The sequence below is a fragment of the Equus caballus genome, chromosome 15 (genome assembly GCF_041296265.1).
Source record: "Equus caballus isolate H_3958 breed thoroughbred chromosome 15, TB-T2T, whole genome shotgun sequence".
NCBI lineage: Eukaryota > Metazoa > Chordata > Mammalia > Perissodactyla > Equidae > Equus > Equus caballus.
In genome coordinates, this window is record NC_091698.1 from 45,134,470 (window position 1) to 45,160,632 (window position 26,163).

At 36.1% G+C, this 26,163-nt stretch overlaps 1 protein-coding gene across 8 annotated transcripts in view; it reads right to left on the bottom strand.

Moving 5' to 3' along the window:
• ALMS1 (ALMS1 centrosome and basal body associated protein) overlaps nucleotides 1-26,163 on the bottom strand; it is a 249,616-nt gene that overhangs the window by 55,289 nt on the left and 168,164 nt on the right. For 6 of the 8 annotated variants that reach the window (XR_011425977.1, XM_023618885.2, XM_070235329.1 and 3 more), the window contains 4 exons: nucleotides 25,699-25,824; nucleotides 13,620-13,787; nucleotides 7,780-7,941; nucleotides 822-992 (listed from right to left, as the gene is read on the bottom strand). Coding sequence is in view for 6 of the 8 variants with exons in the window: in XM_023618885.2 (XP_023474653.2) it covers nucleotides 822-992; nucleotides 7,780-7,941; nucleotides 13,620-13,787; nucleotides 25,699-25,824 (627 nt within the window). In the remaining 2 variants the exon portion in view is untranslated. The remainder of the gene's footprint in view (nucleotides 1-821; nucleotides 993-7,779; nucleotides 7,942-13,619; nucleotides 13,788-25,698; nucleotides 25,825-26,163) is intronic. The other 2 variants (XR_011425978.1, XM_070235326.1) reach the window with 1 other exon arrangement.

Below are 26,163 nucleotides of genomic sequence, written 5' to 3' on the forward strand. Positions count from 1 at the left end.
TGTTTTGAGTTAATTTTTATACACAGTAAAAGGTAAGAGTCCAATTTCATTCTTTTGAACGTGGATATACAGTTTTCCAACACCAGGTGTTGAAGAGACTGTTCTTTCCCCACTGTGTAGTCTTGGCATCCTTGTGGAAAATCATTTATCTTATCTATCTTATCTTGATGTAAGCAGCTCCACTGGGACTATTTTCAAAGTACAATATGGATAGATCAGCTCCTTGACTCCTTTCTTTCCTTACCTGGGTACTGTTCTATCTTCCTCTGAGAGGCAGAGTTTGAGACCTTGGTAGTAATGGCTTATGTCTTATATGCTTTTCTTTTACGTTAGAAAAAGGGGGCCGTGGGTAAATATAAATAGATTTGATCTTGGCTCTTTTTTACTGTAATTTTTTTGAAGTTTGTCTTAAGATTCTGTCTTTGTCACAGACAAATGCCTTTAGGCATTTTAAGTTTTAGATTTTTTTAAAAAAAACTTTAAGTTTTAGATTTTTCCTGTTTCAGTACTGACATATGATACTTCACTTCTAATATTATCACCTTAGCTATTTATTTGGAATACTGTTTCTAAGTTGCCAATGTCTTTTCCCAGAAATAATGACTATTTTACAAATCAATATGTATACCCACATAGACAAAGTAGCACTGATTTGCATAAGAAGGTAAAAAATAAATAAAAGAAAAAATGGATCTCTTGTTAAATTGTGAGGCTATATTCTCATCAGAATTAAACGGAAACTCAGACATAGGCATTCTCTCTCCCTCTCTCTCCCTCTCACACACACACATACATACCCCTCCCCACCTCAATCCCATTACCTGCAATATCTATCTGCAAAGATTTTTTATCTTCAGCCCAGGCTTCCTTAGGAAGTTCGCTCTTACTATGGATCTCCTCTTTCTGTTCAGTGGCTTGAGCGTCTGGCAGGCTTTCAATCTTTGTGTCTTGTAGTTGAGCTGAGCGCTCTGCAGCAGTAGCATCACTGGAACCTTAGAGAGGGACATTAACACACTATACAGACAGGAAGTTGACAAAAAATATTTTAAAATACCTCTCAAGCATATACTATGTGAAAGGCATTATTACTGGAGTTGAAACTGCCGATTTAAGCTGGAGTTAAAAAAAATATGTACAAAATAGATGTCATACAAAGTACAAGAATTACACTATAAGAGAAAGACAGATAAAGAAGTATAAATACTCAAGGAGGGAAACTACTTCCAGCTAGGAGGATCATGGAAGAACTCTGGAGTAAAGTAACAAATGATTTGGGTGTTAGAAGACAGCAAGCTAGGATACACACTGAGATGGAAGGAGAAAGGCATTTTAGGTAAAGGCGACTACATAAGAAAAGAATGCAGTCAGGAAAGCAACTGAACATCTAAGACATAGAGCAAGTATATGGTTTTGATTATATAATTTATAAGGAAAAGAGGTAAAAACAAGCTTTGAAAAGTTGTTTGGGAGCCAATACTGTTTTGAAAGACCATGCTAAGAGAATTTAGATTTTATTCTTAAGGGCAATGAAAACTTTTTGATCAGGAGATTAACATGATCAAAATTGTTTCTGGAACGTTCAGTAAGCAAGAACAAAAAGGGAAGTAAAATTTTGAAGTGTTGCCCAGAATACAATATAATTTTTGAAAAAAAGCAATACATGAAAAAAGAGAAATGGCTAATTATGCTCCAGAGACTACTAGCTATCTTCTGAAATCCATTTTCCTTTTCCTCTAAAATATAACCCTAACTTAGATGGGCATGTAGTTACCAGAATAAAGATTATATTTCCCAGCCTTTCTGGCAACATAGCTTGGTGTGACCATGTGACTAAGTATGGTCAATAGGATGGAAGGGGAATGTACATGTAACTTTTGAGAAGTATTTAAAGGAAGGAATATCATTTTTCTTTCCCTTTCTTTCTCCTGGCTGGAATACAGGCCTGATGGCTTCAGCATGAGAATGGAGGCTAAAAATGTTGGAGCAACAGGAAGAAAAGAGCTTTGTTTCCTGATACTCTGGAGTACCATGTCAACCCTAGATGTCTACCTCTGGATTTTTACAAGAGAAATAATTTCCTGTCTATTTTATTTTATTGAGGTCATAATAGTCTATAACATCGTGCAATTTTAGTTGTACATTATTATTTGTCAGTTACCATACAAATGTACCCCTTTACCCTATGCCCACCCCCAACCCCTTTCCCCTCTGGTAACCACTAATCTGTTCTCTTTACCCATGTGTTTGTTTATCTTCCTTTGTCTGGCTTATTTCACTTAACATGATGCCCTCAAGTTCCATCCATGTTGCTGCGAATGGGACGATTTTGTCTTTTTTTATGGCTGAGCAGTATTCCATTGTATATATATATATACCACATCTTCTTTCTCCATTCATCAGTCAATGGGCACTTGGGTTGCTTCCACATCTTGGCTATTGTGAAGAACGCCGCAATGAACATAGGGGCACATAAGTCTCTGAATTGTTGATTTCAAGTTCTTTGAATAAATACCCAGTAGTGGGATAATGGAGTCATATGGTATTTCTATTTTTAATATTTGGAGAAATCTATATACTGTTTTCCCTAGTGGCTGCACCAATGTGCATTCCCACCAGGAGTATACGAGGTTTCCCTTTGCTCCACATCCTCTCCAACATTTGTTATTTTTTATCTTGGTGATTATAGCCATTCTAATGGGTGTAAGGTGATATCTCAGTGCAGCTCTGATTGGCATTTCCCTGATGACTAGTGATGTTGAACTTCTTTTCTTGTGTTTACTGGCCATCTGTCTATCTTCTTTGGGAAAATGTCTGTTCATATCCTCTGCCCATTTTTTGATCAGGTTATTTATCTCTTTGTTGTTGAGTTGTGTGAGTTCTTTAGATATTTCGGAGATTAACCCCTGGTTGGATATATGATTTGCAAATATTTTCTCCCAGTTGGTAGGTTGTCTTTTTGTTTTCTTCCTGGTTTCCTTTGCCTTGCGGAAGCTCTTTAGTCTGATGAAATCCCATTTGTTTATTTTTTCTTTTGTTTCCTTTGCCCAAGTAGACACAGTATTCAAAAAGAAGCTTCTAAGGCTGATGTCAAAGAGTGTACTGTCTATATTTTCTTCTAGGACTTTTACGGTTTTCTGGCCAAAACTTCCAGTACCATGTTGAATAAAAGTGGAGAGAATGGGCACTCTCGTCTTATTCTTGTTCTCAGAGGGATGGCTTTCAGATATTCCCTGTTGAGTATGATGTTAGCTGTGGGTTTGTCACATATGACCTTTATTATGTTGAGGTACTTTCCTTCTATATCAATTTTATTGAGAGATTTTATCCTAAACGGATGTTGGATCTTATCAAATGCTTTCTTTGCGTCTACTGAGATAATCATGTGGTTTTTCTTCCTCATTGTGTTAATGTGGTGTATCACATTGATTGACTTGCAGATGTTGAACCATCCCTGCATCTGTGGTATATATCCCACTTGATCATGGTTTATGATCCTTTTAATGTATTACTGTATCTGGTTTGCCAATATTTTGTTCAGGATTTTTCTATCTATATCATCAGCAATACTGGCCTGTAATTTTCCTTCTTTATGTTGTCCTTGTCTGGCTTTCAGATCAGGGCGATGTTGACCCAATAAAATGTGTTAGGAAGTGTTCCATCTTCTTCAACGTTTTGGAATAGCTTGAGAAGGATAGGTACTAAATCTTCTTTGAATGTTTGGCAGAATTCTCCAGAGAAGCCATCTGGTCCTGGACTTTTGTTCTTTGGGAGGTTTTTGATTACTGTTTCAATCTCTTTATTTGTGACTGGTATATTCAGATTCTCTATTTCTTATTGATTCAGTTTTGGGAGGTTGTATGAGTCTAAGAATGTATTCATTTCTTCTAGATTGTTCAATTTGTTGGCATAGACTTTTTCATAGTATTCTCTTATAATCTTTTGTACTTCTCTGGTATCTGTTGTAATTTCTCCTTTTTCATCTCTAATTTTATTGGTTTGAGCCTTCTCTCTTTTTTTCTTAGTGAGTCTGGCTAAGAGTTCATCAATTTTGTTTATCCTCTCAAAGAACCAGCTATTAGTTTCCTTGATCCTTTTAATTGTTTTTTTTTTGTTTCTATCTCATTTATTTCTGCTGTAATTTTTATTATTTCCCTCCTTTTGCTGACTTCGGGCTTTGTTTGTTTCTCTTTTTCCAATTCTGTTAGGTGTAGTTTAAGATTGCTTATTTGAGATTTTTCTTGTTTGTTAAGGTGGGCCTGTATTGCTATGAATTTCCCTCTTGGGTTGCTTTTGCTGCATCCCATATGAGTTGGTATGGTGTATTTTCATTTTCATTTGTCTCCAGGTATTTTTTTACTTCTCCTTTAATTTCTTCAGTGATCCATCGGTTGTTCAGTAGCATGCCATTGAGTCTCCACATATTTATTACTTTCCCAGCTTTTTTCATGCATATGATTTCTAGTTTCACAGCATTATGGTCAGGAAATATGCTTGAGATAATTTCAATCTTCTTAAATTTACCGAGGCTTGCCTTGTTTCCAAATACATGGTCTATGTTTGAGAATGTTCCATGTGCGCTTGGGAAGAATGTGTATTCTGCTGGTTTTGGATGCAGCGTTCTACATATACCTACTGAGTCCATCTCGTCCAGTTTTTTGTTTAATTTCACTATTTCCTTGTTGACTTTCTGTCTATCTATCTGGATATCTATCCATTGATGTAAGCAGGGTATTAAGGTCCACTACTATTATTGTGCTGTTGTTAATATCTCCTTTTAGGTTTGTTAATAGTTGCTTTATGTACTTTGGTGCTCCTGTGTTGCATGCATATATATTTATAAGTGTTACATCTTCTTGGTTGAGTGTCCCTTTTATCATTATATACTGCCCCTCTTTGTCTCTCACTGCCTTTCTTATCCTGAAGTCTACTTTGTCTGATATAAGTATGGCAACACCTGCTTTCTTTTGTTTGCCATTGGCTTGGAGTATCATTTTCCATACCTTTACCCTGAGCCTGTGTTTGTCTTTAGAGCTGAGATGTGTTTCCTGGAGGCAGCATATTTTAAGGTCTTGTTTTTTAACCCATCCAGCCACTCTGAGTCTTTTGATTGGAGAATTCAATCCATTTATAATAGGAGTGATTATTGATATATGAGGGCTTAATGCTGTCATTTTATCACTTGTTTTCCAGTTGTTCTGAATTTTCCTTGTTTCTCGTCCTGTGTATTTCAGACTGCCAATTCAGTTTGGTAGTTCTCTATGATGGTTTTCTCTTTATTTATCATTTGTGTCTCTGTTCTGATATTTGTTTAGAGGTTACTGTCAGGTTTGTATAAAAAATCTTGTAGATGAGACAGTTCATTTTCTGATAGTCTCTTATTTCCTTAGTCTAAGCTGGTTCCATCCCTCTCCTCTTCCCCTTCTAAGTTACTATTGTCACAACTTCTTCCATTTTGTGTTTTGAGTCTGTGGTTGAAATGATGAAATTATAGTTATTTTTGATGTTTTCCTTCCCTTTATCTTTAATGTTATAATAGTTTGCTAACCTGTTCTGAGAGCTGCAATTTTCTGATTTTGTCTATTTCTATCCTTTCTCAAAGCTTTGTAAACTTTTTATTTTCAGGTATGAGGGCCTTCTTGTTCATTTCTTGTAGGGGTTGGTATCTTGTAGGCGATGAACTCCCTCAGCTTTTGTTTATCTGGGAAAGTTTTTATTTCTTCATGATACTTAAGGATATTTTTGCTGGATGGAGTATTCTTGGCTGAAAGTTTTTCTCTTTCCAAATTTTAAATATACCATTCCACTCTCTCCTAACCTGTAAGGTTTCTGCTGAGAAATCTGCTGAAAGCCTGATAGGGGTTCCTTTTTAGGTTATTTTCTTCTGCCTTGCTGCCTTTAATATTACTTGTCATAGACTTTTGCCAGTTTTACTACTAGATGCCTTAGAGAAGACCTTTTTACATTGATGTAATTAGAAGTTCTATTAGCTTTCTTTTACTTGTAATTCCAGCTCCTTCCCTAGGTTTGGGAAGTTCTCAGCTATTATTTCTTTGGACAAGCTCTCTGCTCCTTTTTCCCTCTCTTCTCCCTCTTGAATACCTCTAATCCTTATGTTGCATTTCCTAATTGAGTAGGAGGTTTCTCAGAGAAATTCTTAATTTCTTTTTAGTCTTGGTTCTCTCTCCTCCTCCATCTGAAACATTTCTATATTTCTCTTCTCCAAATTTCTAATTCTGTCCTCCATAATATCAGCTCTGTTATTCAAGCACTCCAGATTTTTCTTTGTCTCCTTCATTGTTTTTCATCTCCAACATTTCTGATTGGTTTTTCTTCATAGTTTCAATCTCTTTTGTGAAGAATTCTCTCTGTTCGTTAATTTTATTCCGGATTTAATTGAATTGTCTTTCTGAATTTTCTTGTAACTCACCGAGTTTTTCTCAGAGCTATTTTGACTTCTCTGTCACTTAGATTGTAAACTTCTGTGCCTTCAGGACTGACTTCTGGGTGCTTATCATCTTCCTCTTGGTCTGCAGTATTAATATACCGCCTCATGTTATTTGATGGTGTGGATTTGTGCCTTCACATAGTGGTAGTATCTGTTCGCAGATTCCACTGGGTGGGAGCAGGTGTGTGCACATCGCAAGAGCTTTGTATCCTGAGCCTGCTGTGATCTCTGCCCTCTGTGCCTGTCCTTTGGAATCAGTGCTGACAGGGCCCATCTGCCATTGCCTGCTTTAAGCTGCTGCTTTAGTAATGTATGCACGGGTGCTCTGGCAGGGGTCCCTTGCTCTGGTTGACAATCCGAGCTGGTGCGTCGGGTGTGGATGGGGCGTTTTCTTTTGTGTGTGTGATCCTGGGGTTGTTCTTGCTCTGCTCTCGCTGTCTGCTCTCCTCTGGTGCTGGGTTGTTGAAGACACACCTGCAATAGCTTAGCATCCTCTGTGTGGAGGTTTCCCATTGCTGGGAGGCCATTCAGAGAGCAAAGGTGTTCCCACAGAGAGCCGCCCCCCTCCATCCCCTCTCAGAGCTGCATGCAGTGCCATGCCCTAAGTCAGTACCAGGTACGGATAGGAGATCGTCTGACCTCCTTCAGCTTCCTTGAGGGGAGTCCAGAACCTCCACCTTCAGACGTATGGCTGCATGGGTCTCTCAGATGTCTATTGTGTTGTGTGAATGTCCTCTGTTGGTTTATGCATGTTCTTTCTATTGTATCTTAGAGGGGAGAGTCTAAGGGAAGAGCTCATTCCGCCATGATGCAAATGTCACTCTCCTTTCCTGTCCTCTTTAAGCCAACGGTATTTTGTTTTTCTCTCTCAGAGCCAAAACTAACCCTGACTTAAACACACTATTACAGGCATTTTTAATCAGCACACTCCCATTGAAGTAAATTAGCTGTACAGGTAGTTAGGAAGTAAACAAGCTGAATTCCTAAAGAACAAAGTCTTATTTACAACAATGGTATTAGAGAGTCAGCAACTCATGGCACTGAATTTTTTTTTTATCAGCAGAGTTTTAAAAAGTGCATTATGTAAATTTCTGGCAATGAGATTAATTTCTGCACAATATTCACAAAGTTCACCAGAAATGTCCCAAAGAGCTTTAAAAATGTTAATTTTACCTGCCAACGTATATCAAAAATTACAGCTAACATCCTGTTTCACATATGAGTGAGAAAGAGGAGGATCGAATAGAGCAAAAAGAGAATAGAGAATACTTTTCTGTTGTATTCATATTAGAAGGCCAGAAGACAATAATATACAGATAATCCAGTTCAGCTACCTGCAGTGTCTTTCTGCAAGGGTTCTTTTTCTTCAGGTTGGGCAGCCTCAGTCACTGCCGTTTTACTGTACATCTCCTTCATCTGGTTTTTGTCTGAGAGGTTCTCATCCCCACTGATGGAAACTTGAACTTTGGCATCTGAAATAATGGTATCGCTTGATCCTACAGAGAAGGAAAAGAAAATAAACACAACAGGCAAGTAACCCCTGAGTGCCCCCCATCCCCCAAAAAAACAAAATCCAAAACCTCTTTACACATTAGGAAAAAAGCACCTCTTAGGCACCACCACGTAAAAGCTGTGACAGTTATGGTGGGTTTATAACATGAATTGGAAAGCTTTCCATATTTTTGTGTGGACAGCAATGGTTTAAATAAAATACCACTTTAGACAAAATCTGTTCTTTGCTTGCTTGATGTAACAGTAAAAACAGAAGATGTCTAACCAGGTATCTTTTTTAAAGTAGAAAAGTAGATTTGAACAACTCTTTCAAGTTCTTTGGTCTATTCAAAGTTTTTAATCACTTATGAAGCCAATTTTGATATTTCATATAATTCTAGAAAAGCACCTATATTATGTAGATTTTATATATAATACTCATATAATTTTTTAAAATCTCCTGAAGTTAAATCCATTCTTTTAAACTTGTCTAATACTTTCTATTTTCTTTCTATTTTTCTTGGTCATACCTGTTAGAGATTTATCTATCTTATTGGTCTTTTTAAATCATCTCTTTTCTTTTTTATCATAGAAGAAAACTCATCCAAAATATACAAAGAATTAATACATTTCAACAACAAAAAAACCAACAACCCAATTAAAACATGGGCAAAAGATCTGAACAGACATTTCTCCAAAGAGGATATACAGATGGCCAAGAGGCACATGAAAAGATGTTCAACACCATTAACTATGAGGGAAATACAAATCAAAACTACAATGAGATATCACCTCACTTCCCTCAGAATGGCTATAATTAACAAGACAGGAAACAGTAAGTGTTGGAGAGGATGTGGAAAAACAGGAACCCTTGTACACTGCTGGTGAGAGTGCAAACTGATGCAGCCACTACGGAAAACAGTATGGAGTTTCCTCAGAAAATTAAGAATAGATCTACCATATGACCCAGCTATTCCACTGCTGGTTATTTATCCAAAGAGCTTGAAAACATGAATGCATCAAGATACACGCACCTCTATGTTCATCGCAGCATTATTCACAACAGCCAAGACTTGAAAGCAACCTAGGTGTCCATCAAGGGACAAATGGATAAAGAAGATGTGGTACATATACACAATGGAATACTACTCAGCCATAAGAAAGGATGAAATCTGGCCATTGTGACAACATGGATGGACCTTGAGGGTATTACACTAAGCGAAATAAGTCAGAGGGAGAAAGTCAAATACTGTACGAACTCACTCATAAGTATAAGATGAAAACAACAGCAAACAAACACATAGCAACAGAGATTGGATTGGTGGTCACCAGAGGGGAAGTGGGGAGGGAGGAGGACAAAAGCGGTGATTAGGCACATGGGTGTGATGATAGATTGTAATTACTCTTTGGGTGGTGAACATGATGTAATCTACACAGAATTTGAAATATATTATGATGTACACCTGAAATTTATATAATGTTATAAACCAATGTTACTGCAATAAAATAAATAAATAGAAATAAAAATAAATAAATTTAAAATAAAAAGAAAACTCAAAGTGCAAAATGGTACATTAGTAAATACATTAAAAATCACCAACACAACAAGGATAATGGTCATCAAACAGTTGATGATTATATGTTTTAACAATGGGAAGATAAGGGATTCATTTCCTATCTCTAAGTATGAACATTTTTCAACAAAGAAATTGGAAAGGCAATAGAGATTACTAAAAACCTAACGTAATGAACGCCAGGGTGTCTATCACAGAGCTTAAGAAATAAAACATTACAGATATGATTCCCTGTGTAAAGCCTCAATGATGCCATTCTCTCTTTTCAGTAGCAACCTTTATACTGAACTTAGAGTTTATCAATCTCAAAGATGTTTTTCAGTTTTGTACTATATTACATGTATTAATCAACAATGCACAGAATTGTTTTGCTTGTCTTTAAACTTTACATAAAAGGTATAATACTCTTGTACTTTTAAGTAACATGCCTTATTCATTCAATATTATGATTTGGGGATTTATTCACATTAATATATGTGGGTCTAATTAACCGGTTCTCAATGTTATGTAGTATTCTATTGAATTAATATATGAATTCACCCGTTGATCAACTTTAAGCTATTTTCAACTTTTTAATCGTAAAAAGCATTACAGTGAATATTACCACAAAATTTCTTTGTAGGGAGTTGCACTCTCAGTCTGTGTCTTGTCTTTTAAATATTTATATCTTTTGATGTACAAAAATTTTCATTTTAATAATATCACATTTATTTTCTTTTTCTTTCATGGTGTGTGCTTTGTGTGTCCTGTTTAAGAAATCCTTCATTATCTCACGGTCATAAGGATAGTCATCTAAATTCTAAAAGTCTGAAGTCTTCCACTTACATTAATATGGATTACATTTTTGTTTGGTGTGCAGTAGGAATCTATCTGATGTTATTTTTTCCTACATATATAATCAGTGGCCCAAACACTACTTAATAGTTCATCCCTTCTCCATGGATTGTTAATGCCATCTCTGTCATATATTAAGTTTCCACATAGATGTGTGTGTTTCTGGGTCACCATTCTGTTCCATTTTTCTTTTGTTTATTTTCTGGCAAGTGATGTCTTAAATAAGCTACGTATATAATAAATCTTAATGTCTACTATGCCAAGTTCCCGTACCTTATTCTTTAAATATACTTCTTGATTTTCCATAAAAATTTTGGAATCAGCCTGTCAAGTTTCACGAAAAATTCTACTAGAATTTTGAGCAGCAATGCACTGAATTCAGAAACTAATTTGATGAGTATTGACATCTTTAATATACTGTTAGTATATCTCTCCAATATTTGGATATTCTTTAATATATTTCAATGAAGCTTTATAATTTTCTCTACAGTAGTCTTGCATGTCCTTTGTTAGATTCATTTCTAAGTATCTATTTTTTGTTTTTTTTTTAAAAAAGTATCTTTTAAAAAATCTTTTTTACTGTGTAGCAGAAAACACGTAAAAAACGATGCAGAAATATAGAGCTCAGTGAGTTGTCAAAAAATGAACATGTACCCAGGTCAAAAAATAAAATCTGGCTAGAAGCCTGTATGCTCCCCTAATTTCTTCCATATGTACAGTTTTAGCCCTATATTAATATTCAGTGTTTTATATGTTATGTAAATAGCAGTCATGAGGTTTAAATCAATATTCAGTGATTATATGTGATTCTGTTATGTTTCTATTATTTACAGTTAAGCCAACTAGTATATTTTGATCACATTTATTTTCTTTTGCAACTTTTTGTTTTTCCTGAAGAGTTACTAATTGCCTTATTTTGGCATTTGCTAAGTTTCTATGTACCAATCCCTACTTCATCCTTACAAATGTAAACAGAAGTGAAAAATCTCTTCTAAATATAGTCAACTACATAACATATTTTACTAATCTGACTCTTTTCTTGCAGCCCTCAGTCTGAACTTGTTCTAGGTCTTCTGTACCACTGTCACAGTGGGACTTCCTTTCCCCCCTCTCCTGTATTGGCCCCCATTTCCTCAATCCTATGTTTTTCTCTTTTAAAGAAAATTTAAATCTACTCTCGTTTTAGTGAAATGATTTTCCCTCAGAATTTCAAGACATTCCTCCTTTGGTTCTAGCGCCCATGTGTTGTTTTTGAAAAGCTTGATGTCAGTCTTGATTTCCATTTCTTTATATGGCACCTGTTTTCTTTTTGGAAGCTTTTAGAATCTCTTTTCTTCCCAGTGCTTTGAAATTTCAAGGTCATGTGCCTTGGTGTGGAGTTTTTATTGTACAGGACAGTTCCTTTTAATACGGAAATTCATATCCTGAAGTTCTGGGATTTATTCCTATACTAGTCCTTTGATTCCTTCTTTTCTACCTTCTCTATTGTCGCTATGGAACACTTGTTTTTTGATGTTGAACTCTGGGGCCAGTCTTGAATTTTCTTATTTTTTTCTTTCTTTTCCCTTCTTTTTATGTTCTATTTTCAAAGAGATTTTATGTTCCAATCCTTCCACTGAGATTTTTATTTCTGACAAATTTTATGGGCTCATTTAGGTATTATGCATGGGTTATTATTCACTTTCCCTAGGTAGGCATCCTCCCCTCTATCCTTCTTAATTCTTTAAGGTGACAGGTTTTGAGGCTGGGCTTCTCCTCAGGGTGAAATGACTACATACAATTAAGCCAGAAGGAGGGCTTTTCTGTAGGATGTGAAATTTGGAAGTAGACCAACAATAACAGTAGACTCCCTTAAGAGATGGAAAATTATGGGGGCCCCGCAGGTAAGAGAGCCTGACTTTATTTCAAACCCATTATAATTAGCAAATGCAGCCCATGGGTGAGTTATAGATGGTGAGTTCTTCGTGCAGACTTCTGATGGAATTCCCTCAGTCTATCACTTTGTTCCCTGCCATTTTTCCATATCCACCCTCTCTTCAAATGTCTGACAGTGGGATCACAGGGATACCTATGTCTACCAAATTGCCACCAGCATATAGTTAGTGGCACGCAGGTAAGGGATTCCCTAGGGCATGAGAGTTTTCATTTTTGAACTACATTTTGCAAAAATATTTTCCTTTTTATTTATTTGGCAGCCTCAATATTAGCTGGCAGACGTGCTTCTTTTCTCTCATTTCAAAAGACATTCATAAGCAGACTTCAAAACGCTTTTCAGTGCACCAAAGTTATCTGGAAGAATAAATATGTGTGGCCTTTCATACATTTTCCTCATAAAGGCATTAATGCTATCACATGAAGTAATTAACCCTATGCCAAACTGGAACATAGAGCCACCCTATGTTTGAAAACTGCCGTGGGTTCAGTAGCACCTATTTGGCTAATTGCTATGCACAGGAATAAAAAACTGTAAATGCAACAACATAGGCAATTATACATGTAGAATTTTCAGTGGCTACTGGTGTTTTCATTTAATAAATACTATCATGTATCATCTAAAGAAGTACAATGTCAGGGATGCAGAGGAAAAAAATCAAGCAGATCCCTAAATATTAAAAACTTTTATAAAACAGTGGGGCCTATACCTGGCGATAAGATTGAAAACTTGAATACCTAGAGTGATCAGACAGATAAGGTGAATGGATGACGCAGATTGGGTCTGAGAGTTGTAGGGAGTGAAGCAAACAGGAGAAGGTATGTCCTCTTTGCAGGGGACAGTTATGCCTCAGGGGCCGCTAATTACTGCTATGGAGGAATGCAAGCTGAGTGCAACCAGATATTCTGATTTTTCAAGGAAAGTCTAAAATCTTATTTGGGCAGCAAAATAACCTTTAAAACACTGTATGAGCCATATACCTTCTTGAAGAATCCAAACTATGAGATATTAGTTTGTACCATCTGACAGATAAATTCATGAGGTAATTGAATCAAGATTTTCTATGGATTTTAGTCTCTAAAACATATGTGATTGGCTATTATTTCATTTCAAAAGTTGCAATATATTTTATTTCCCATAGTGAAAATAAAGTTTACAGTTTTCAAAATCTGTAATATTTTAAGAGATTTTATAAATATTTTACCTTCTTGTACACACCCAATAAAATAGCTAGGAGAAAAGCCTGAATAACAAAGCAGAAAAAAGATAAAGACTGGACAATATTCTCATTTTGGATGAACAGAAAAAAAAGCTACAAATTACACAAACCCAATCCAGTTACCTGCATTATCTTTCTGAAAGGGTTTCTTCCCCACTGACAAGGATGCCTTAGCCACCGCCCTCTTACTGTAGATCCCCTCTTTATGTTTAATGTTAACAGATGCCACGTCATCATCCCTCGTGCCTAGCACTTGAGCCGGGAAGTCTGGAGCAATGGCATCATTGGATCCTACAGAAAAATGGGAAAGCAGTACAATTAACACAAATATAGACACGAAGTTGAAGAAAGAAAAAAAATTTACCTCTTAAGCCACTTCTATAAAAAAAGGCACTACAATGCGAGTGTTGTAGGGTAATTAGATGTCAAACTGAAGCTGTCAGACATGTAAGATAAGATGGAGAAGCAAACGATATAAGAGAAGACAAAGTAGAATATCAGTTCAGAAGGAAGACAATTTCAAGATTTTCAGAGGAAGGAAAAAATAGAGTGTACCTTGGACAATACTTAGGTAGGCTTTGCGAAATATAAGAAGGGCATTTTAGGCAGAGGTTACAGCATTAGCAAAGACAAGGAGGCAGGAAAGCAAAGAGTATATAAGAACAGCAGACACTTCTGTGGTCAGGCTGGATTACAGAACACATTAAAAAAGTAGTAGGAGATATTAAAAAATAATTCTTTGGGACAAAATTCAGCAGGGCATGGAATCACAAGCTAAGGACTATAAATTTTACTGTACATGTAATGCAACATCATTAAAGATTTTTTAATAAAGGGAAAACATAATCAGCTGTTTTAGGAAAACCAATCTGATGATAATACAAGGGACAAAACATTGAAAGGAAAGTCTTACATAATAAAGAAATACAAGATTTGGAAGTAATTTTATTTTCTTTTAAAATATATTTAAATACTCCTATATCCACTGATAACAGAAGTTTATTTAAGCTACATATAAGAAGCAAAAGAACATCTCTGGACATATAAGAGTTTGTAGTAACTACAGAATTATCTTCTACAAAAATGTTTTTTCTTTCTAATCTGGGATTCTGTACTTCATGAATTTTCTGAGCATCTAAAATGCATATGGCAATCAGAGCTGGGAAAGTATCAGTCTCATCAGTGCTGTGCAAATATAAATAATAAGCCATGAAGGACTTTTCAGAACAGACTGCCAGGATCCTACTAAGCCTTCTGGGTCCTATTACAGATTATATTGGGCTCTTCTCAGATTCTGTGGTACTCCTTTCTTTTTTTTGCTCCCTACCTCTCTGGCAAATCCTTAGCATCCTTTCTTTTATCAAATCTCTCAATGCTGGAGTTCCTCAAGGGGTCAGAACTAGGCTCTCTTCTCTTCCTGGGTGAATTCATTGATTATCAATTTATGGAACACTATCTATACGCCGAGGACTAACAAATACATATCGCTAGCTGGGACCTTTCTTCTCAGCTTCAGATTCTAGCATTCAGGTCACAGGTAGTCCTTACAGCATTTTTTGAAGAAATGAGAAAAAGATGTCCCTTCTTCAATTAAAAGAAATTTAAGTTGGGCCAGCCAGAGTGGCCCAGTGGTTGAGTTTGCCATGCTCTGCTTTGGCTGCCCAGATTCTGTTCCTGGGTGCAGACCTACACCACTCGTCTATCAGTGGCCACGCTGTGGTGGCAGCCCACAAAGAAAATGGAGAAAGACTGGCAACAGATGTTAGCTCAGGGTGAATCTTCCTCAGCAAAGAAAACAAAAGAAATTGAAGTTATTATATGTTATGGTACAACACAAACAACTGTACATGGGAGTTATTCTCCTCACAAATACTTCCAGATACCAGGAAGACACACACCACCAGCAGCATGCACATGCACACTCTTTGCCACCATCCTTCGTTCTCCAAGAGAGGTAACCATGTCAGGTTCAGAGTGAGGTGGGAAACCATAATTAAGTCCCTCAGAGAGGTGGGTGGATGAGCAAGAGAACTGACCTCAGTGAAGCTGAGAGGCAGTTGAAAAAGAGTGAAGCCACACGCATGTGTGTATGCCAGTGAGTGTATGTGTACTTATTTTCCTGTATCTGTGCATAGCTGTAGGGTTTGTAAGTGTGGATTTATGTTTGGAGCAGCAAGAGAGTTAACATTATTGCTTCAGAACTCTATTTGGAGATCTGGAACCTTCATGCCCACCTGTGTGCTTTCATAAAAAACAGCATATGTTTATGAGGCAAATAGTGCGACCTCTATGTGGTGCCCTTGCGTATAACCTTGATATTTATAAACTGACTCTGTCTACATTCAGTTACAGATTTAACATCTCTACATGGATGTGGAACAGGAATCTCATTTTTAACATGTCCAAAGCAGATATTTCAATCATCTTCCCCAAATCTGCTTCATCCTCAGACTTCTCCATCTCAGTAAATGGCACCTCTGTTCACCCAGTTGCTTACTCTAGAAAACCAGAAATCATTTTTTTCGCCCCCTTCTCTCTCACTCTCCATATTCTATCACCAAGTCCAGGAGCAACTATTTCTTAAAAATAAGTTGACTGTGTCCATTTCTCTCCATCTCTATTACCATCACTCTAATCCTAGGTGCTGTCATCTCTGGTACCGACTACTGTCAATAGCCTTCTAACTAACTGGTGTGCCCCCATCTACTTCTTGACCCTCTCCATCTTGGCTCCCTATCTTCCCATCTACAAGACATTCTTGATATAGCAGCCAGAATAAATTTACAAATGTAAATCAAACCAGTTGTCTTCTAGAATAAAACTTAAATGCTTTAATATGGTTTACAAGACCGTGCATGATCTTGGACTTACCTATCTTTGACCATATCTAGCCACCACTCTGCTCTACCCACATTGCCTTCTTCTCATTTGTCAAATGCATCAAACTCTTTCTTGCTTCAGGAGCTTTGCTCATACTGCTCCCTCTGGCCAGAACACTTTCATTCTCCACTGTTTGCCTGCCTATCCTCTAGATCTCACCTCAAAAGTTTCTTCCTTGGAAAGGCCTTCAAGAGCTCCTAAAACTAAATAGGTTCCTCTTACTATTCTCTTAAAATTTTTCTTTATTTTCTTGGCAAACCATTTGGAATTATGTACTTATTTGTGGTCTATTTGTTTAATATCTGTCTCCCCACTTGAACAGACACTTCATGATTGTAGGGGCCATGTTTATTGTGCATACCCCGCAAATGTAGCACTTAGCAAAGTATCTTCCAGGAACACAGTAAGAGCTTTAATACTTTTTGGTCGAAGAAACAAAAGTAGAGACATATTTTAAATGTAATAGAGACTTCAAAATCAGCATATAAGGTGAGAAATCGTGCAGGGTCAAAATCACCCTTGAAGGTTCTTCTTAGGAAGGCACCATGTTGAAACTGACATCCTGTCTGCTCAACAAATCCACCAGAGTTCACTTTTTCCTCCTGGCTTGCAACAAATCACCATGCCAGCATCTGAGCACCTGAAGAAGTATCTGGCTTGTGTTTAGAAGCCATGTTGAACCAAAAAGACACTTTAAACTCTAGAATCACACTCAGGGAAGCGAAATAAGATACTTAAACTACAAAAGGCAAACAAGGACAATGAACTTTGAGAATGGAGATTTTCCACTTCCTGTTTCAAATTCCCTCATGGTAATATGCTGATAGAGTGTAGAGTGCACAAAAATATGTGCATTTTTAAAACTGTTTCTCTCCTCCTCTTTTGTCAAATATACGTAATTGAACTTGCTTAAGTTAAATGCATGTATGAGACCATGCCAACGTATGCTAAAATTATGTATCACAGCTAAAGACATTTCACTGTAACTCATTCATCTGAATTGTTTATGCTATCAAAGTTTCTTGTTTCCAGTTCTTGTTCTATATTATTTTGCTAATTTTGTATACTCAACAGTAATTTGGAAAATAGATATCTTAGTTTTAAAATTCTATTACAGTTCTTTTGGTAACTTTTTTTTTAGTATTTTTCATTATGGTAAAATATAAATAAAATTTACCATTTTAACCATTTTTAAATGTAGTTTAGTAACATTATGTATATTCGCATTGTTGTGCAACCATCACACCATCCATCTCCAGAATTTATTCATTTTCTCAAAGTGAAATTCTGTACCTATTAAACAATAAGTGCCTTTTCCTCCTACCCCCAACTCTTGGTAACCACCATTCTACTTCGTCTGTGGAGATGACTTATCTAAGTACCTCAGATAAGTGGACTCTTACAACATTTGTCCTTTTATAACTGCCTTATTTCACTTAGCATAATGTATTCAGAGTTCATCCACAGTGTAGAACGTGTCAGAATTTCACTCCTTTTTAAGGCTGAATAATATTCCATTGTAAGTATATATCACATTTTATTTATCTATTCATCAGCTGACAGACATTTGGGTTGTTTTCCCCTATTGGCTATTGTAAAGAATGTTGCTTTTATAAACATGGGTGCACAAACATCTGTTCCAATCACTGCTTTCAATTCTTTTGAACATATTACTCAGAAGTGGAATTGCTGGATCATACAATAATTCTATATTTAATTTTTTGAGGAATCTCTATATTGTTTTCCATAGTGACCGCACCATTTTACGTTCCCACCAGCAATACACAAAGGTTCCAATTTCTCCATATCCCTGCCAACCCTTGTTATTTTCTGTTTGATAAGAGCCATCCGAATGGGTATGAGGTGGTACTCCTGGTGGTTTTGAATTGCATTTCCTTCATAACTAATGACGTAGAAGATTTTTTCATGTTCTGTATATCTTTCTTGGAGAAATGTCGATTCAGATCTTGTGTCCTTTTAAAAATTAGATTGCTTTGTTGTCGTTGTTGAGTTATAAGAGTTCTTCATATATTCTGGATATTAATCCCTTATCAGATACATGGTTTGCAAGTGTTTTCTCCAATTCTGTGATTTAGGTTTTGTAGGGCCGTAGCCTACGTGCCCTATAGCAACCACATGCCCTTCTGGCCCCCTTCTGGGCAGGATGCCAACCATCTGTGATTTGCAACAATCCAGGACCTGGCCAACCCAATCTTAACTTATCTCACTGAAAGAACATCACGTCTTGAAAGAACATAGAGTGCTTCCACATGAGCTACTGTTCCTGGGAACACTGGTCGTACCAAGGACAGTCCCTTTTGGCAAGCATGTGGTCTTTATTCCCCACCTATATGAACAACCTCCTTTCTGCCAGCGGTAGCAGGTACACAACGGCATCCAGCCAGCTGCTCCTGGACACTCCGTGTACGTAAGTCCCAATAAACCCATATGTCTCATACACTGCCCCCAGGTCTTTTCTTCGGTTTCTCCACAACCTATCCCATACTGCTTGCGCAACTGGGCGTGTGACCACACACAGTTTTACTCTGTTGATAGTGTTTCTGATGCACAAAAGTTTTGAATTTTGCGGGGCCAGCCCTGTGGCACAGTGGTTAAGTTCGTGCGTCACATCGGGAGCCCAGGGTTTCGTCAGTTCAGATCCTGGGCACGGACCTAGCACTGCTCATCAAGCCATGCTGAGGTGGTGTCCCACATAAGCAGAACTAGAAAGACATACAACTAGAAGATACAACTATGTACTGGGGGCTTTGGAGAGATGAAGAAAAGAAAAAAAAGACTGGCAACAGATGTTAGCTCAGGGCCAATCTTTAATTTTAAAAAAGTTTTCAATTTTGATGAAGTTCAATTTATTTTTTCTTTTGTTGTCTGTGCTTTTGGTATCATATTAGAGTTTTACAAAAACTTCTTTAACCTATCTGATCACCAAGCCAGGAATAAAATGAAACCCCTTAGTCTCTTCTATGAAAGACAAAAATACATTAAATTGATTTTTCATGTTTTTCATTCCAAAATTAACTTCTGGCATTTTTTTTCACCTTTTAACTAAATTTTCTATATAGATGACTATTATGTGAAACTGGCTTCAAAGTTTACCACTGGTCACTTACAGCACTGCTTCATTTCTCTTTCTTGAACTCTTCATTTTGACCCATTTCTTTAGCTGGGTGAGTCTTCAAGTGAATTTTTCCAGAAGGTACAGAGGTAGAATATATTTTCTAACTCCTGTATATTTGTGAAAATGTCTTTTTACTACAATATTGCTTAATGAATACACACTTGGATCTATATAAATCCTTGAATTATATAATTTTCCCAAAAAATATAGATTTTTTTCCCATTTACTTCTTACATTTAGTATTTTATGTAAGTCTGGTACCATACTAAATTTTGTACCCTTAACTACATAAACTTTTAAAAAAAACTATTTTTTTTAAACTTGATAAGTGAATAATAAATTAAAAATCTCAACACGACTCTTTTTTTGGGGAGTAGAATGCAAATTTTGTCTGAACTTTTAATTGAGGTAACATTGGTTTACAACACTATAAAAATTTCAGGTGTACATCACTATGTATCAACTTTTGTACAGACTACATTGTGTTCACCACCAAAAGTCTAGTTACCATCCATCATCATACAATGTGCCTCTTTACCCCTTTTGCCCTCTCCTCACCTCCTTTCTCCTCTGGTAACCACCAATCTATTCTCTGTATTTGTGTGTGTGTTTGTAGTTTTATCTTCCAGATATAAGTAAAATCACTTGATATTTTACTTTCTCCATCTGACTTATTTCGCCTAGCCTAATATCCTCAAGGTCCATCCATGTTGTTGCAAATGGCAAAATTTCCTCCTTCTTTATGGCTGACTAGTACTCCACTGTATATACACACATCACATTTTCTTTACCCATTCATCCATCAATGGGCACTTCAGTTATTTCTAAGTCTTGGCTATTGTAAATAAGGCTGCAATAGGGGTGAATATATCTGATATATGCACCTCTATATTCAACGCTGAACATAGGAGTGCATATACCTTTTCAAATTAGTGCTGTCATGTTCTTTGGATAAACAGTCAAAAGTGAAATAGCTGGATCATATGGTAGCTCTGTTTTTAATTTTTTGAGGAATCTCCATACTGTTTTCCATTGTGGCTGCACCAGTTTACATTCTCACCAGGTTTCTTTTAAAGCTGCACATTTATATAGAGTTTTTTCATTTTAACTCAAAATCTTTTTCTATATCTCTCTCAGTCTCTTTCTACTGATTTTTGCCTGGATCATATGATAATTTTCAATCTGCATGCTATGTTCCCTATTTCAGGAGAGGCAAGATCTCCTCACTTAAGTCTCTGAATATTACTTTTGTTCACCCTGTTCTGCTTTATTCCTGAGCTACAGATATACTTCTTGGTTTGGTTTACTTAGCTGTTTCTTATGTCTCTCATCTTTTTTCTCATCATTTTCCTTTTTCCTCTGTATTTTTGGAGACTTTCTCAAGCTTGTTCTCATCACCAATTCAATTTCCGTCATGTTAATTTTACCCTTTCTTGCCTACAAAATATATTTTAAACTTGCTACCAAATCTTTACATTTTCAGGCAGTCTTTCCTTCATTTGTTCATTCCTGCCTCCTTTTTCTTTTTATTGAGATATAGTTCACATAACATAAAACTCACCAATTTAAATAAGTGTATAATTCAGTAGTTTTTAGCATATTCATAATCAACACTGCTAATTCCAGAACATTTTTGTCACCCTGAAAAGAAACCCTGTACATGTTAGCAATTACTCCCTTTTCCCCCTCACCCACAGCCCCTAGCAACCACTAATCTACTTTCTGTCTATATGGATTTACTTATTCTGAACATTTCATGTATACAGAGAGAGTACACGACCTTTTGCTACTGGCTTGAATTGTTTATTTCTCCCTTTGATACAGTTTTTTTTCTTTTTAATTCTGTTTTTCTTAATGTTTTTGGGACTCTGCTGTAAGGTACATATACATTTATAATTGTTGTATCTTCTTAATGGATTAACCCTTTTATCATTATAAAATGACCTTCTTTGTCTTTAGTAATAATTTTTGTTTTAAAGTCGATTTTATCTAACAGTAGACACTCTAGCCCTCTGGTTCCTGTTTACATGGCATATCCTTTTCTATCCTTTTACTTTCAACCAATTTTTCTTTGACTCTAAAGCAAGTCTTCTGTAGACAGCATATAGTTGGATCATGTCTTTTTATCTGCTCTGCCAATCTCTGCCTCTTTATTGCCACATAATCCATTTACATATAATGTAGTTACCAATAATGTAGCATTTAGGTCTGCTATTTTTCTACTGTTTTCTATATGTCTTTTTTGTTCCTCAGTTTCTATACTAGTACCTCTTTTGTGTTAAATAGATATCTACTAGTGTAGCATTTTAATTCCTATGGTAACTCTTTTACTATATATTTTTTACTTATTTTCTTAGTGGTAGCCCTGGAATCATTACTCACATCTTAACATAAATTAACAGTCTATCTGGACTAATACCTATTCCAACAGAAAACAAAAACTTTTCTCCTGTATAGCTCTGTCTCCTCCCTTCTTTATGCTGTTATTTTCATAAGTTACATCTCTATACATTTTCTGTCCAATAAGACAGATTTATAATTATTGCTTCATGCATTTATCTTTTAAGTCATATAGGAGAGAAAATGGAATTACAAACAGACTACATTTAAACTGTCGTTTGTATTTACCTATGTAGCTACCTTTACCAGAGCTCTTTATTTTTTCATGTAGATTCGAGTTACTGTCCAGTGTCCATTCATTTCATCTTGAAGAATCCTTTTAGTATTTCCTGTAGATCATTTCGCTAGCAATGAACTCTGTTTTTGTCTACCTGAGAATGTCTTAATTTCTTGGCTGACAGTGTTTTTCTTCCAGCTCTGTGAACATGTCATTCCAAAGCCTTCTGGCCACCATGGTTTTCTAATGCAAAATCATCTATTAATCTTATTGAGGGTCCCTTGTACATGATGAGTAGCTGCTCTCTTGCTGCTTTCAATATTCTCTTTGTTTTTGGCTTTTGACAGTTTGATTATGATGTATTTGGACGCAGATCTCTTTCAGTTTATCCTGCTTGGACTTCCTTGAGCTTCTCGATGTGCAGATTAACACTCACCACATTTTGGAAGTTTTTGGCCATTATTCCTCCAAATATTCTTTCAGTCCCTTTATGTCTCTTCTTCTGGAACTCCCATGATGTGTATAACAGTATGCTTTACAAAGTCCCATACAACTCTGAGATTCTGTTTATTTTTCTTCATTCTTTTTTCTTACTGTTTCTCACACTGGATAACCTCAAGTGACCTAACTACAAGTTTAATGATTCTTTCTTCTGCCTGCTAAAATCTAATACTGAGCTACTCTGGTGAATTTTTAATTTTAGTTACTGTACTTTTCAACTCTAGAATTTCTATTTGGTTCCTTTTTATAATTTCTATCTCTTTATTGATACTCTATTTTGTAAGACACTGTTCTCATACTTTCCTTTAGTTCTTTGGACAGAGTTTCATTCAGTTTTTGAACACAGTTTAAATAGCTAATTTAAAGTCTTTGTTTAGTAAGTCTAACGTCTGAGATTCCTCAGGAACAGTTTCTAAACTGCTATTTTGTTTCTGTATGGACCATATTTTTTTTGTTTTTAATTTTCATATCTTGTCATTTTTTGTTGAAAACAAGATATCTTAAATAATATAATGTGTCAAATCTGGAAATCAGATTATAGCCCCTTCCCAGGGTTTGATGCTATTGCTTTATGTTGTTTTTTTAAGTGACTTTTCTGAATTAATTTTGTAAAGTCTATTAAAATTTCTACTCAACTAGCTTAGTGGTCAGCTAATGCCTAGACAGAGATATACTTAAATACCTAGAACCAATAAATCTCTCAGTGTTTGCCAAGGGGCTATGTGTGCATGATGAGGCATGCCTTCAACACTGAGCCAGGCAGTTGTCAACTCTGCCTTAGCCTTCCCTTTCTTCTTGCAAAGAGCCTCAAGGGCAGCCAGAGGTAAAGAGCAGGGCCTTCTCAGGTCTTTCTTGAGCACACACACAGGCCTATGCATATGTGTGGTCTTTTAGAGTCCTAGGAATATATCAAAGCTTTTTAAAGCATCTGTGGACATCTCATCCTCAGTTTTTCCTCTTAAGCTTTTGGTTAGTCTCTTGTTTACCCCAAATGCTATTCATTGCCTTAGGCAGTGTGACATCAAAACACTTGTGTGAAAATGTTTTTGACAAACACCCCCCTACCTCCTCCACACACACACACACACAAAGGCTTTTAACACTGGACAGCTCTGAGTGAGGTCAAATAAGACAATCCTTTTGAGTGGAGTCTTCCAGGGAACCACCAGACAGGTCGAATACTGACAGTTCTTTGGGAATAAAGTTTTGAAAGAAGCCTAGCTCTGTTCTGCTCCCTCCAGTCCTGGGAATGCAGGCTGATATATTTAAAGGTTATCACTGAGCTGAGTGTGGGGATAGGACTAAGGCAAGTTAAAGTGCCACAAAGCTTACTGTTTGTACCAGGATTCAGCCATTTTTCTTGAATAAATAAATGCTCATTGGGCTGCTACACTTCTTTGGTTAATTTCTAGAGTTTTGGAAACATTTTCTGAAAAGTTTTGCCTATTTTTTTGTTGCTTTTATTAAGGGGCAAATTCTTGGAGGTCTTTACTGACCATTTTTTCTACTATAACTCTCTACCCCCTTTAAAAAAATCCTAGTCAGTTCTCTCCTCATGGTTTTTACTCTTATTGACAGTGATTATTAATATATAAAATTTGAAGTCTATAATGAGCATTGGTATGAGGTATAAAATGGCTTACAGAAAAAACAGACATGGTAACTATCTTCACAGAGCTTATCATCCAGTATAAACAGAGTCTTGTTACTACTTAAAAGTGTTACTGGACCTAATAAGTAAATTTCTAAGATCTATCTTTTTCTTTGAGAGATTGTTACCTTTGCCTTGTTTGTATTTTCTTTTTAAGGATTTTATGAGCTCAATTGTTTACTTATTCTCAATTGAGGAGAAATCTATTTGGACCAAATATTTGCTAATAATGGTATATGACTTGCTCTTGGCCCCAAACTCTAATTGTATCTTTCTCATATCTATAGATGCACATATTAATACACAATAGCTATTAGAACAATTCCTGGGCTTTCATCTAGAGTAGCTCTAGAGGCCTAAGAAAGGATTGTTTTCTATTCTCAACTCCTTCATTCTCAGAATACATAGAGAACATGAGAAACTACAATCTCAAGTATATATAGCTATTAGATCTGTCTTATTGATGCATTCAGTACTTTATTTACAGGCACAATATTTCTCAGCATACAATGCACCATCAGTGAGTCATTTTTCCCTCCCACAACTGTCCCATTTTCTAAACATTAATGTCTCCAACTAGATGGAAGAGTTAGGGATGTGAATGGACAGCAGGACACTGGAGGCCTCAAAAAATAGTGGGACACCAGATCAGATTTCTATTGGTACAGACATTCTGTCTTCTGAACTAGGGGACTGAAAGTAAGAAAGGGACCAAAGATTTTCCCACATATAATTAATTAAGCAAGCTTGTTTTATTTCTGGGCTAGCCATTAAGTATGTTTTTAGAATCATAGCCTTGTAGGTAGTGGAAATTTCTTCCAGTTTCTGGTGATGGGCTTAATAATCAATTCTAATATTTGGCAATATAAGCATTTTTGTGGTTCTTTTTTTCAGTGGCATCAGACTGGGAAATTAGGAGTGGCATCATACTGGGAAATAACTGTGGTTATTTATGAACGAAATAAAATATTTTCTTTCACAAACCAAAACCAAAAAGAAATACCAAATATTTTTGTAAAGTTGTTAGATCAAAACAGTAAGTATTTATGTCCTAATAACTTAGTAGCTGTTTGAAAAAATACTTCTTGTATTTCTATGTGTTTCACAGATGAGAAAAAAAAAAATCACTGAAACATTAAGGGCACTGTGAATAGAGAAAACTTGGAAATCTTTGTCCTAAATGGAGTCCACTAACCCAAACAAACAACCCATCAAATATTTATTAAATGCTCAAATGTATATAACACATATGATGGAATAACTCATGTACCCAAACCAGAGCTTGAGGCATGAAAAGCTCCACATTTCCCTGAAAGATTAAATAGCACTGAGCTTTCATATGTCATTTCAGAATTAACCAGTCAATCCGCAAAAAAATTTACAAAAAATAAAATTTTGAATAATTTCTGCATTATACCTGAGTGTGAGCTCTCAACGGTGGTGTCTGATGTGGAATCCAGAAATGGAGGAATTTGTCTTAATTGTGAAACATAGTACATCTTCGGACTACCAGAGGGTTTATATGGCAACAGTGAAGGCTGGGCTAAGGAGATAAAGACCAGAACAGTTAATAAGAAAACATTTATTAATTCATTGAACAATACTGAGTGCTTTTATTGTGCCAAGCAGTGCTCAAGATTCTTGGGATATATCAATGAACTAAACAGAAAAGTATCTCTGCCTTCAAGAGGAACAGGCATTCCAGAGGAAGGAGATATACAGGAAACAACATACTAAATAAGTAAATTATCTACGGTTTTAATAAATTATAAGTGATATGAAAAAACAATTGGAAAATGCTGAGGGAGATGAGGAATACTGGGCAAACTGGGGCAGGATGCAGTTCAAATAGGGTGGTAGGGGTAGGTTTCATAGACAAGAT